A 13,711-nucleotide genomic window follows, 5' to 3' on the forward strand; every position below is an offset into this window, starting at 1 on the left:
AAAATCACATTGCAATGACCAAAGTTAAAGATGCAATCGGTGCGATGCCAGGTTATCGACACGAGCGGGACAATCTAGCAATAAAGGTGATTCGAGACACGCACGTGGTACATCCGGCAATAACTGTACCCACATTTTCCTGATGGTGAAGGTAACGGTAGGCTCATAATTTGCGGGGACTTACAGTATAGTTCTTGATATTTTTCCTTTTTGGGAAATGAGGAAAATGTTGTATCCCAATTAATTTCTCTTTTGGGTAAAGAACATAAATGGTTCATAAACTTTAAAACCCAATATAAAGTGTGATCCAGTAATTTTGAATTTATTCAATATAGTTCCTGAACTTTAATTGAACGTGTAATGTCATTCTTGAACTTTTAATTTATTTAATATTGATTAAATTTTTAGTATATGTTCAATTTAGTTCTCAGACTGTATGAAAATATTAGCTATCATCTTGGATATTTTATATAGTCTAAACTCTAAATTGGACACATACAAAAACTCTAGGGAATCACATTGAATAAATGAACAATTCAGAAATAACATAACATATTGATCTAAAGTTTGTGAACTACATCGAACGAGTTTAAAAGTTTTAGGGGCCCCAGTTTAATATTAACCTAAAATTTAAAGATCATTTGTGTCATTAATATTTTAATTTGAGACCTACATATTTCCTTTCTCGGAAAAGTAAAAAAAAGAAAAAGGAAGAAAAGGAAAATAGAGAAAAAAAAAAATTTCCAGAAAAGGGAAAGTGGAATGAATGTCGAAATTCACCCCCCAAAAAATGCCCAAATTAAATTTCCTGCCCCATATCTTCTTCAACCTCCGGACGAGAGAGAGAGGTCTGTATAAAACCACCCCTTCCCCCAAAAACCCGAACAAGAAGACAGCAATAATAGCGAAGCCGACGTTTCCACAGAAGAGAGAGAAAGCTCGCTCCTTTCTCTCTCTAGCCATCCCGTTTTCACAGAAGAGAGAGAAAGCTCTCTCCTTTCTCTCTCTAGCCATCCCCTCCATCCCCCTTCCCTCTTCTCTCTCTAGATTCTCTCTCTAGGAGCGGCGATTCGAGGGGGGGCCGGGGGGAGGAATCGGCGGCCGGTTGCGGTGGCGGCGGGCGGCGGTTGGCGGCGGGGGGGCGATGGCGGACACGTTCTGCAGGGACTGCAACAAGCAGACGGAGGTGGTGTTCGACCACGCGGCGGGGGACACCATCTGCTCGGAGTGCGGCCTCGTGCTGGAGGCGCACTCCATCGACGAGACCTCCGAGTGGCGCACCTTCGCCAACGAGTCCAACGACAACGACCCCGTCCGCGTCGGCGGGCCCTACAACCCGCTCCTCACCGACGGCGGCCTCTCCACCGTCATCTCCAAGCCCAACGGCTCCTCCGGCGAGTTCCTCAACTCCTCCCTCGGCAAGTGGCAGGGCCGCGGCGCCAACCCCGACCGCAACCTCATCCAGGCCTTCAAGTCCATCGCCATCATGTCCGATAGGTATCCCATCCTCGCCTTCCCGTTCTTGCGGTTACTCGCCGGTATATCGTCCGATTTGTCGCGCAAAATCGCGAGAAATTGTCGGATAGTGATGGCTCTGGGTTAGCAATGATGTCAATTCTATAAGCTTCGGCTTCTGTTGCTAAGGGCAGATGAGGTGCATTTGACGCCTCTCGTGTTAAGGCAGGAAAGGATGGATCTTTTTGGTACGGGCGTGGCGCGTGTTTGAATTGTGATATGTGCAAAGCTATTGGGCATTTGCCCCCACCTCTTGCCTGTGTGAATTATGGGTCTTTATCGAGGTAACTGATGTAATTTGTTGTTTTCAGGTTGGGACTCGTGACGACGATAAAGGTACGCCAGTTCTATTTTCTTGCTTCCCCAAGGTATACGTTGCAATTGCCGAGAATGCTAGTGACTTTTCTGAACAATGTGGCCGGGTTTGGTATTCTTGTCTTTCTGTTCTATAGCCCGTTTCCCTGGTTTATGTCAAGGGGCTTGTGAATTTTGCTGATAGGACCGAGCGAATGAGATATACAAGAAGGTAGAAGATCAGAAACCTCTGAAAGGTCGAAATCTAGACGCGATATTGGCTGCGTGCCTCTATATTGCTTGTAGGCAAGAGAACAAACCTCGTACAGTGAAAGGTAATTTTTGTGTTGCATTTGCTTCCGAGTAGACTCCTTGGCCGAAAACTATCTGACTGTGCCGATCACGCAACTAGAAATATGCTCTGTCGCCAATAATGCTACGAAAAAGGAAATTGGCCGAGCAAAAGAGTTCATAGTAAAGCTGTTGGAGGGTGAGATGGGTCAATCTGTAGAAATGGGAGCCATACATGCTGCAGATTACATGGTATGCTTCTTCGTGGAAAATTTTGAGTCCCTTCTGCTGCTCCCACTCACCTCTGCTTTTTTCTTTCGACTTATTGAGTGAGAGAGTCAAGCGACTGTCTTTATCTGTGAACCCTTAGAGACGTTTTTGCTCCAATCTTGGAATGACGAATCAAGAAGTCAAGGCTGCCCAGGAAGTTGTCCTGAAGTCTGAAGAGCTTGACATAAGGTCAGATTTTCTTGTATTCATGTTTGTACCATGTGTTTGGCAATTGGGAAGTTCTTGCTTTCTATCCGGGAAAAAAGGAAAGCCCACAAGAAAGTTCTGGGCTGGTAAATGCAGAAAATTTAGGAGGCCCAAATTTCTTTTATTGTCAATGATTTCTCTACGCATCTAGCTAATGCCTGAATAATTAAGGTTGCCTTTTCTCTGTTAGGGTCATGCATATGATAGGTAAACAGCTGTTTGCAATGAGATTTAGGTGCAAGGTACCTTTGGGCACTGTAGTTGGTCTTGTGCCTAGCGACCTTATTGCGCTTTTATATTAAATTTTTTAGCCATAATTTTTTCTTTTCTCAGAGGAAATGTATACCCCAAGGTTGTGCTATAGCCTGTAAGAATATTCTAGGCACAAGTATGCAATTGCTTTTCCGCAAAAGAGTTGGGACTGTCTTTCCAGTGTTCACATGATTGTTCTCATCTGTGTACGTACTTCCCCTCAATCTATGCAGGAGGAGCCCTATATCCATCGCAGCAGCTGTTATCCACATCATAACTATGCTGTCTAATGACAAAAAGCCTCTTAAAGGTTGGAAAGCTTAGATTTCTGGTTTATGATATATCCCTGTGCTTATAATGCCTTAATGACTGAATATAAGAGGTTGCTAATGTCTGCAGATATTTCAGTGGCTACTAGAGTAGCCGAAGGGACTATTAAGAATTCCTACAAGGATCTTTATCCTCATCTGTCAAAGATAATTCCCAGCTGGTTTGCCAAGGAGGAGGACCTCAAGCACCTCCCCAACCCTTAAAATGCATCGAAGGTGATGATTATGCTTCTCTCTGCAGATTTTTTGAAATCTGATACTGCTCTTACTTATTTGGGCGTTGGAATTCAATTTCTTAGCAAATGCAAGCTGTATCACAGTGGGTGTCCTCAGCAAAAGCCGTAACAATGTTCCAGAAGGAGTTGAAATGGGAGATGAAGTCAAATTCGTTTCGAGATATTGACATGGGGAGTGGCTAGAAGAAGAAGGGGGGGCTTCAGGCAGCCAAATTTTTGTACATGACTAGGACTTTCTGTATGTACCAGGAGCTCCCTCTTCTTGGTTTACTGCAGATCTCGTACATTACTAGGGAAGATATCTGAAATGCTGTAACTGTTAGATCTTTAGGCAAATAATTTTTCTACAGTAAATCTCGATTGTAGTGCTCCTTTTAAGTAAATTCAATGTCAGTGCCTTGTCACCTCTTATCTGTGGACTGAAATATCTAAACCTGTACACACGGCGCAGGTTTCCGGTCTTGATATGCTACTGCTCTCTCTCTCTGAAATGAGTTATCACTTGTCAGGAACTAAGCTTGACAACTGTTTCAAGGACGCACGCTCACCCCCAAAGTTCTCTTCTTTATGACTTTTCAGGGCGTGTCTACAAGCGCGATAAGAGGGGGACAATCAATTCGATGGGCGTGGTAAATTCCATGAGCTACGAGTGTCGCAAAATCTATTTTCACGAACTTCAGACATCGCTGCCATGTTGGTTGGTAGTATGTTGCTCCGACGCATCTATTCCTGTGGGAATGGGTACGAGAATTGTGCCTCTGAAGTCATTATTTGGTCACCGACTACTGTAGATGGGAAGCGAACTGGTTTGCACTGGCTGTAGACTACAAATCTAATGCCGGGGTTGAAAAGAGAATGAAGACTACGTCCACGGAACTTCATTTCCTGTCTTGTCCACTTAATCCCCTCGTGAAGCTCGACCAGATTGAGGCCCATGCGTGTGGCGCGTATGGATGTCAAATGGTCAAACAAGAGTCGAGAGATGGAAAATAGAAGCAAGTCCTAGTTTGAATAAGATAGACCGTATCAAAGCAAGAGAGGGAAACTTTCTTTTTTATTTTACTTCTGATCATAGCCACGTTTTCAACGGACACTGCCGGTTCTGCTGCATAACATCGAAACATCTCCCTCCAGTCGAGCAGTTTTGGAAAGCATTGTGTGTTCTGGAGTCCCGAGCATCAAGCACTAATCCATCAGCTTCGGAGCGTGAGAATCAAAATGCGAGAAGGATACACAAACCAATCAATGATGCCATAAAAGAAATAATTAATTGCCTAATCAGGGGGGCTGGTGCTATTACACTGACTTAAACTTCCTGAGCTGGCAATACGATTTTGTGGATCCGACGACCAACCCTAATGCTAACACGCAGATGATGGTAATGATCGCCAAAAATTAAAGAACTACAAGGGCATTAAAGCCTAAACATCAAAGCGACATCTTTCACATATAAGTTAGATGTTATTGTACATCGATTGGGCCGAGTCAACATCTCCCAACAAATACCAATCCATCCTATGGATTTTCAAGAGAGTGGCCATACTAAAAAATGACTATCTAATCTACATAGCTCCCTACACTGTGATCCCACTGCCTGTCAAAGCAAGTGCTCACTGTCGCAGTTGCTTTGAGCACTTGCTTTGGCTACGCCATAAGAGAAAATCCGATCATAAACTTCCTCTGCAGGCTCGTTACAAAATTTATAGCACCTCAGATGGTACAACGAGCTTCCATCAGAAAGTAATACTAACCTTGCGGGAGCTTTATATATCATCTTCATTATCATCCTTCTTTTCAGGATTAGGACCATCATCAAAGCCTGACCCAGGGGCAAGCTCATTGAGGTCAAGAAAACGTCTTTTTGGTTGATCAGCAGCTTCCTCTTGGCTTGGACTCTCAGTTCTCTCAGCCGGCTGAATATCTTCTTTTTCTGCTGTATTGGGGTGGTTTGCGACAGGATGATTGACTTTGGGTTCCGGCTCATTACCATTTCTTTCTGAATCTTGACTCTCCATTGAATACCCCTCACTCTCAGTTCCTTCTGATTGTTCATTGGATACGTGCCACTTGTCAGGTTTTGCAGCCTCCACTTCAGATTCTGAGAGCTCATACTGTCGATAATTAATACGATTCCTCGTTGTCCTTTTACTACGTCTCAGACCTTTCTGTAGTTCAACCACTGATCTTAATTTGGTTTCCCTTCGCGTACGCCCAGGCAATTTCTTAGGCTTTCGAGGCTCATCACTGTCCTCATCACTCACACCCAAGGAATGTTCCTCTTCCTCTTCCTCTTCCTCTTCCTCTTCTTCAGGATTTTCTCCATCCCAACGATACTCCTCATCTCCCTCGGAGCTACTGGACACCCTTCTCTGCTTGCGTTTCCTGAGATACTCCTCGTCATAAACAGCTTCTCCAACTATATCATCATCACTGTCAAAGTCTGCGTCATTATCTGATACCGCTTCAACAAAGTCTTTTGCTGAATATCTTTGAGGCCTCCGCCTTTGTCTGTAGCTGGGCGTAATTTTTTAGTGATGAATAATTTGATCAGTCAAATAATATGATGTAAAACCAGATATTAACGTACCTTCGGTCCAAGGTTCCAGGTTTTTGATCGTCATCAATGTCATCAAAATCAGGTGATCCAGGAGACACAGCGCTAAAATTAGTGTACGGAGAGGCATGCAAGAATTCACTACTCCATTTACCATTTGTAGAAGCTTCAGGTTTGATGAAAGCACCTTCTCTTCTGTTGATAGGTTCTGGTGAAGGCTGCTTACGCCTGGAAAAGTACATGAGAATTGCTATTCCTTGTCAGTTCACAAACATCTATGAAGGTGGATATCATAACATATGGAATATAACAATGCGTAAAATTCAAATTCCATACTTGGTTATCTTGATAGCCTCGTTGATAGATCGGTCATAATCATCTGCAAAATAAATTTACATGCCCATCAATATGCATAAAGCCATTATCATCATCATACAAGAATATCGCATGTCCAAAGCACCAGTCTCTCATATATAAGGGAGGGAAACTCATGGGGAAAAAAACAAGATGAGAAAACACAGTAATTTGCAATTGCAGATGAAACATATCGATCAGCTTACATAGATGGAAATTCGTCTGATGAAATACAAGAGGATTTCAACCATTCGATTAAAATGTTTTGAGTTGAAGTCAACAGCAGGACTAAACATCAAACAAAACACACAAGCAACACAGCTCAGACAAAATATCCCACATATTCAGACGGCACACCATCTGCTACTTACGAGGCAATACAAGTACATTTGAGTAACGGGAAAAACTGCTTCAGAATCCGAACTAGCCCATTGTGTGGAAGAGTGAAGAAGAGGGTTTGGACAGTTGAGAAAAATAAAACCCTTGAATTGCTCAGAGAATGATTCCAACATATTCAAGTGATCAAAGTTACTTTCATCAGGGCAGTCAGCCGCTTATAGAAGAATCATATCAGCAAAGAGCACATTCATGACGGAATTATGGTGAAAATATGCAACAATTGCTGGAATGAGACATCAACTCCTTTCAAAAGGATATATAGCGCGCGCACGGAGGAGTGCATTGCATCCTACATTCAATTTTGATTTCCGAAAGATGACAATGCTGTAGTGCAAGACATAGGGAAAGAGTGCATTTTGCATTCTTTACCGAAAGTATAGGTGACAGGTTTCCTATCACGAAGGGAGCGTCCGGGAGCAAGCCCATCCATGTGCAAGAAATTATCAAGCAGAAGAGCTTCTCTGTGTTGCTTTTTAAGCAGCTTCTCTTTCCTCTGTGTAAATCAAGCAGTTAATTTAAAAAAAAAAAAAATTACCAACAAATAAGGAGATGACACGGGAACACCCTGGGATGAACAAGTACTGGAAAACACAGGTAATTTAGAACCGTGCAGACATTGAAAAAGGCAAAATTGCCTTGACCAGGAAAAGAGTTGTGGTACCTTGTGAACCTTTTCAATCTCAGGAAGCATGTCTGCCTTCAACTTTTTCCCCAGTGACACCTCTGTCCTGTTTTTACTGGTGAAAAGCTTCTCCTGGAGCATATCACTTACGATAAGACAGAACAGCAGAAACTGATGAAGGTGGGAAAATATAAATTTCACAGGCATAGCATTTGCAACAGATAAAGCAAATCTAACTTTTGACTGAAAAGAATATTTCCACCATCATTGCTCCGCCTAATTGGCTGAGGGTCCACTACATAGTCAGATAAAACAACCATCTACAATTAATTAACTAATCTAACCCAGGATTATAACCATAGATGCTTTTTGTAACTCACAGATACATCTTGAAATTCATCCAAATTGGTTGCAACTGTTTCCCACTGGTATGATGCAATGGGGATGACCTGGGAACCCCTTGCCTTTGCTCGTTTAACCTCAACTTTCCTTATCTCCCTGTAAAGCCGATGACCAATTATTGGATCATCTTCATACCTACACCAACGTCAAATAAATCCTTACAAAACTTGAAGTATTGAAGTTAAAGAATTATATTTCATGCAAAGGTAGAGCACTTATACACAAGAACAAACTACGACAGATCTCTGCGGTGTAAGAATGTACCAAGAAAATTTGCCACACAGCACAGAAAATAAACCAGGCATAGAAAATAAACCATGTGCAAAGACAAATCAGTAACATGGGGAATTGGATGGTTGGTAAGTTCAACCACTCACCAATAATGGACTCCATATGAATCTCCTCCAATTCGCTCCATACGGAAAGCTGAAAGGTGCATGCCACACTTCATTGAACTTTCAATGAAGCCCCGGATATCTTCTTGCTGCAAATAACATAAGAAATTTATTCCACTAGTCCTGCCTAAACTGAAAAGACCATGACGGAAAAAAAAAAATGAAACTACAGAAGAACATATCAACTAGATGAATGGAAAATACAGGGTCCAAAACATACTCAGGTATGATCCATCATTAGCCTAGGGCCTATCTCTAGAAACAATGGAGACACTCAAGTAACATCTGAACATCCAACAGCCAGACCAATGTCGTACACATTACATTGCTTTCTCCCCCTTTTTCACCTTTTAAATAGAACAACTATTTACCGAACAGGAAAATGGGGGAAAGAAAAGGAAGCTAGATGAAGGGTTCCTTTATTCAAACATCGTAAGAGCCAACATTAAATATTTCCAAAGTATAGAGTAAAGTTGACTTGATTGGATAAGATCCCCAAGCAAAGCCAGAATTGAAGATTTGTTATAGAGTTATGACATATCTAGGCATTTTAAAACGTAATCTGACAATATGCATATTCCATTTGAACAAACCACATCAGACATAAACAAAAGACCCAGGGACTTTTAACCCATCCTCAACCATTTAACATTTACCGACTTGCATATTCATCGAATCAAATTCAGAAAATTCTGCATGAACTCAATAAATTCAAGCTAAAATCTTGAAAGTGATAAGAAGAGAGAATAACTCAGTGATAATATAACTTTGTCTCAGTACAACACATAGCAAAGTCAATTAGCTGCGCACATCTCAATTAACAACTTTCTAGATCTTTTGGTGAGAATAAAAGTAGCTGCAAAAGAAGCTGTATCCCACCTGATCAATGGGATCAAAGGCTCACGTGTAACACATTCAGGAGAGAAACCACCTTCATATTTAATATGGTCAAGATACTTGAAACAAACTCTAGCATAGAAACATCAACAGCAGAAGAGAAATCATAACCAACAACAAACATGAATAAGAGATGTGCACATTTCTTAGGTACACCTGATATTCCGAGATGGAAGCAACTCGACAAAGATCATAGATAATGATTAAAAGAAATAAAGCAAATAGTACTTTTGATTTCTGGTTTCAAGAAACAGGAGTCACAGACCACAATTAAAGAGAGAGGCTACAAAGGACTAAGCCAGTACAGTCTCCTAATGTAAAAGTAAGGTATTTCACAACCCACAATACTTTCATATCCAACAATCTCATTAAGCTCTAAAGCATATTTACCAATGGAGATGCTGCTGGCCATGCATGAATTTGACATATCTTTTCTCTAGAAGTACTTCAGACAGATGAATAGATATTAGCAAGCAGAAGAGCACACAGATGGATGACATTGATTAGATGGATACCTCTACACGAATGTCACATAATGCTTTCAGGATCACCACACGGACCCCGGGGTCAAGAGATTTATAATGTTCAACCTCAGCCCTGACAAATCAACTCGACTTAATAAGATAGAATCAGAATATACTCCATAACTAAGTGCAGAAAAATCTAATGCATAACCACTCACCCATGTGCCGCAACGATGGGTAACTCCCCTTCTGCAACCTGCAAAAGCTCAGGTTAACCTCAGAGGCTAAAAGATAATACCACATAAGAACTGTTGGTTAAAAGTAACAGTAGGTTCGAATTACCCAATGCCACCAGTCTCTCAACTTTCTGCACAAGACAGTAACCCAGGTATCGCGTGTAAGTGCCATCCTTGTAATTGGAGGGATTGCCTACAAATGAGTTAAGACTTAAGCACACCTATACAGAGTTTAGTACCGTGAAAAAGTTAACGAAAATAGCCAAGGGCACAAAAGGAAATAACAGCCGTTACCCCAAAATTGTAACTGTGGATTAATTTATCTACCAAGCAAAAGTTCTAGCAATTAACTACTATCATTTGCACTCAGCTTTACCCCTCATCGCCACTTCTTAATCGTAATGTTTCATTCATCGCCCTGCTCACTCTACCACCAAAAAAAAAAAAAAAAAAAACTTAATTCCTGGACAAGAAATCTTGCCTACTTCCCTCAACCCTCACAATGAAGATGATGACTGAAAACTGTATAGGGCTAGTAAAACCAGAGTTCCCTACATTCCCAAATTATGGCAGAATTTTAAGGAAAAAATAACACACTTAATGGATTTCCGGGTAATAATAGATTTCTGGGCAATTCCACCAAGAATATAGTGTACTACTTCACCTGCCAGTCAGATTCCATGTGACTAATCAACTAAGATTCAGGCAACTTCAGCAGAAACATATCGAAGACTAAGATACGATCACAGAACCGTGTAAACCTTCCAGAACAAGTCCTTGCACAAGGGGTAGCAAACCATAGAACAAGATTTGGAAAGCGCGTTACAAGTTCGAATCGAGCTCCCACACCTCAATGATCTCTCCTAAATGTAAAAGAACTGTGACCTCGACAAGAAAGCACCAACCTTCAACAGAGGCATGTGTATATCCCCTAACGTGTCATTGGGCGAGAGCAAAGCCGTTTCGAACTCTTCCGCAGAGAACTCCACCGAGATATTCAACAGAGGCCTAAAGACCTACGCAAACCCAAGCCAGCAAAATCAAAACTTCCGCCCCTCAAGAAGAACAAGGCCACTTCCCCAACCAAATAAAAAAGCCTAAAACTTTTCACGAACGAGCTCACGCACATGCAAGAAATTGAGTATCGAGGCCAATTCCCACATTGACCGGAGGCTCCACCGCGGCAGCTGCCCGGCCTCGGGGGCCGCCACGAGCGGCGTGACGATCCTGCTGCTGGCGCATTGCGCGGGCGACTCCTCCTCCGCCCGCTCGCGCTCCTCCTTCCTCGCGGGCCGCCGCCGCCGCCTTGGGCCTCCTCTCCGCGGCGCCGTGCTGCTGCTGGTAGTGCTGCTGCTGCTGCGCGGCCTGGAGCCTGGAGGCAGCCCTAATCGCGCACGCCCGCGCGGGGCGGCCGCTCCGGGTGGGGACCACCACGACGGTGGTGGTGCCGTTCTTCGCCTCGTCCTCCTGCCGCTTGCTCCCGCCGTCGCCGGCGCCCTTCGCCGGCGCCGCCGCGGCGGCGGCGGCGGGGGGCCCGGGGCGTCGGGCCGGCGGTCGGGGAGGATCGGGCGGAGGGGATCGAAGCGGCCGGCGACGAGGACATGGCTGGGGAGCGGAGATCGGGGAGGGTTTGGGCGGGGGGAAGTTAGGGCGGGGGATTAGGGGGAGGAGATCATGGCCGTCGGATTGGGGAATCGGCGGTCGAGGTCGGGAGAACGGGGGAGGGGTAGAGAGAGAAAATCAGGAGAGAGAAGGTAGAGAGAGAATCAGGGGCGGGAGAGCAGGAGAAGGGAATGGGGGAGGGGGCTCTGCGACTTTTTGCTGCTTCTTCTGCAAGTGGAAATTTTTCTCGAGGAGAGAGAAAGAGGGATGGAGGGAGGGTTGTGAGGAAAGAGGAGAAGAAGAAGAAGAATGGTAGAGAGAGAGAGAGCAGAAGGAGGAGAAGGCCTGAAATTCCAATTCGGATTTTTCTTTTCTTTTTGTTACTTTTTTATCTCTTGGTAAAGAATTGATTTATCATGTACGTGGTTTAAATTAACTAGGGTCAATATCGGTAAAAACATAAATTGATATATTTAAAGTAAGGTTAATACCCTGAAAAACACTCAAACCTGCAACTTGTGCATAAATTTCCCCAAACTATTTTTTGACCATAAAAAACCCTGGAAAATTTGTGACAAATTTATCCCGATTATTTATAAAAAACCCTAAACCTAAGTACATTTATGACAAATTCACCCCAAACTAATTTATTCGACTGCAAAAAACCATAAACGGTAAATTTGTGACAAATATACCTTATATTAAATTGGATTAATACCACAAAAAAATCATAAAAATTGTAAACCGAAAATCCTAAATTGGTATCTTTGGTTAATCGTCACGTGTCATTTAACCTAATAATTTGATAATAAAATTTAACGAAAACTAACATAGGGTAAATTTGTCACAAGTGTAACCCAGGTTTGGGGTAAATTTGTCAAAGGTATACCAATTTGGGGTTTTTGGTTGTCAAAAAAATAGTTTTGGGTAAATTTGTCACAAGTGTGTAGGTTTGGGGTTTTCGGGGTATTAACCCTTTAAAGTATACATATGACAAATTTACCCTCCATTACTTTCCGTTAAAATTTATTATCAAATTACTAATTTAGATGACATATGATTGCTAACGAGAACACTAATTTGGGGTTTAGTTTGTGACTTTTTGTGATATCAATCCAATTGAATGGAAAATAATGTAAAGTAAATTTGTTATAAATGTACTAGTTTCAAGATTTTAATGATAAAAAATTAGTTTAGAATAAATTTATGACGGATGTATTAATTAAGAGTTTTTTGTGATATTATCATTATTAAATTAACTAAATATAAGAAGTATGTTGTTTTCAAAATACTAATTATGTGTATCTCAAAAGACATATTTCACGGATATACATAGTCTTCCATTAAATTTTACCATTAAATTGCTAAGTAAGATGACATATTTGTCAACAAGTGTACTAGTTTTGAGTTTAATTAAAAAATAATGGAGAGTAAATTTGTCACAAATATATTAATTTCGGGATTTTAATAATAAACATTTAGTTTAGAGTAAATTTGTCACGGATGTGCTAATTAAGGGTTATTTGTGATATTAACCTTAATAAATTAACTAAATATAAGAAGTACATAGTTTTCAAAATATTAATTATGTGTATCTCAAAAGTAATTGATGTATTAAATAATTGTGTGTTTTTTTTTATATATTTAGTCATTTATCAAGTGCTAAGGAACACTTTCAATGAAATTCAATTGGATTTGCATTTTTTTCTGAACACACTCCGTAAAGAAGAAGTCGTTTCCTTTTACGAGGGCGGTTAGGTAAGACTATTTGAAAAAGAAAAAGGAGGCAATGATTTATTTTGCAGATTAAATTTCAAAAGAAAATGACCAAGAAATATATTGCTTCCATGGCCTTTGTGCATTTCTCTTTGGGTTAATGAAATATCGAGGAGAGGCTGATAAATCAGGTCAATAAAAATCTTAAGATCACAAATACATACCTTGCAATCGGGCAGAATTATCTTAATGCACATCCTTAGAAGTTTTCACATTTCGCGAGATTTTCAACGCAAGGATTGGGGAAAAAATCCATGGATAGTTCGATTTATCTCTTTTAATATAGTCTAGATGATTCAAATTGCGTTCTTAGTGTAGGGTTTTTACTTCTTGTCCCATTTATTATCAGATCCCGTCATCTATAATTGAATTTCTTGTACCACTAGTAATTAATCCTCTTGGTTAAGTGGACGATTAGACTTGGCTTAAGTAGGTTTTGTAATTTCATCCTTTTTCTTTGGCCTTTTTGGCAAATGTCTTTTTAGAGGCATAATCTTCCTAGGTAATATAATAAGGATTAATACTCATGAAAAACTCCAAATTTATATACTTATGATAAATTTATCTAAAATTATTTTTTTACCATGAAAACCCCAAACTAACAATTCATGACAAA

General features: G+C 41.2%; 2 protein-coding genes across 3 annotated transcripts; one reads left to right on the plus strand and one right to left on the minus strand.

The window, feature by feature from the left end:
- Window positions 1-886: 886 nt before the first annotated feature.
- LOC104418814 (transcription initiation factor IIB-2) lies at window positions 887-4,466 on the plus strand. 2 transcript variants are annotated; one of them, XM_018867089.2, is made up of 8 exons: window positions 887-1,497; window positions 1,827-1,851; window positions 2,015-2,144; window positions 2,222-2,352; window positions 2,471-2,559; window positions 3,063-3,139; window positions 3,229-3,374; window positions 3,974-4,466. In XM_018867089.2, the coding sequence occupies exons 1-7, from the start codon at window positions 1,145-1,147 to the stop codon at window positions 3,360-3,362; spliced, it is 939 nt and encodes a 312-aa protein (XP_018722634.1). In that variant the 5' UTR covers window positions 887-1,144; the 3' UTR covers window positions 3,363-3,374; window positions 3,974-4,466. The 2 variants fall into 2 exon arrangements, with proteins under 2 accessions (XP_018722634.1, XP_010028570.1); XM_010030268.3 differs by lacking the exon at window positions 3,974-4,466 and adding an exon at window positions 3,458-3,861 and having other exon boundaries at window positions 894-1,497.
- A 342-nt stretch (window positions 4,467-4,808) lies between these two features.
- Window positions 4,809-11,375, minus strand: LOC104418801 (DDT domain-containing protein DDR4; the record flags this gene model as incomplete). Its single annotated transcript, XM_010030245.3, has 12 exons — window positions 4,809-5,908; window positions 5,982-6,176; window positions 6,285-6,327; window positions 7,071-7,194; window positions 7,363-7,455; window positions 7,704-7,860; window positions 8,103-8,209; window positions 9,533-9,614; window positions 9,700-9,737; window positions 9,824-9,910; window positions 10,623-10,733; window positions 10,845-11,375. Coding segments are annotated over 12 exons (2,319 nt in total), but the record flags the coding sequence as incomplete, so codon positions are not given.
- Between the last annotated feature and the right edge of the window lie 2,336 nt (window positions 11,376-13,711).

This window comes from Eucalyptus grandis, chromosome 2 (assembly GCF_016545825.1).
Source record: "Eucalyptus grandis isolate ANBG69807.140 chromosome 2, ASM1654582v1, whole genome shotgun sequence".
NCBI lineage: Eukaryota > Viridiplantae > Streptophyta > Magnoliopsida > Myrtales > Myrtaceae > Eucalyptus > Eucalyptus grandis.

Bases quoted from the DNA above. Each gene is read 5' to 3' on its own strand.
- LOC104418814 (XM_018867089.2), top strand. From the start codon at position 1,145: ATGGCGGACACGTTCTGCAGGGACTGCAACAAGCAGACGGAGGTGGTG. The intron at 2,353-2,470 runs GTATGCTTCTTC...GTGAACCCTTAG, and splicing joins TACATGCTGCAGATTACATG to AGACGTTTTTGCTCCAATCT. The intron at 2,560-3,062 runs GTCAGATTTTCT...CAATCTATGCAG, and splicing joins TCTGAAGAGCTTGACATAAG to GAGGAGCCCTATATCCATCG.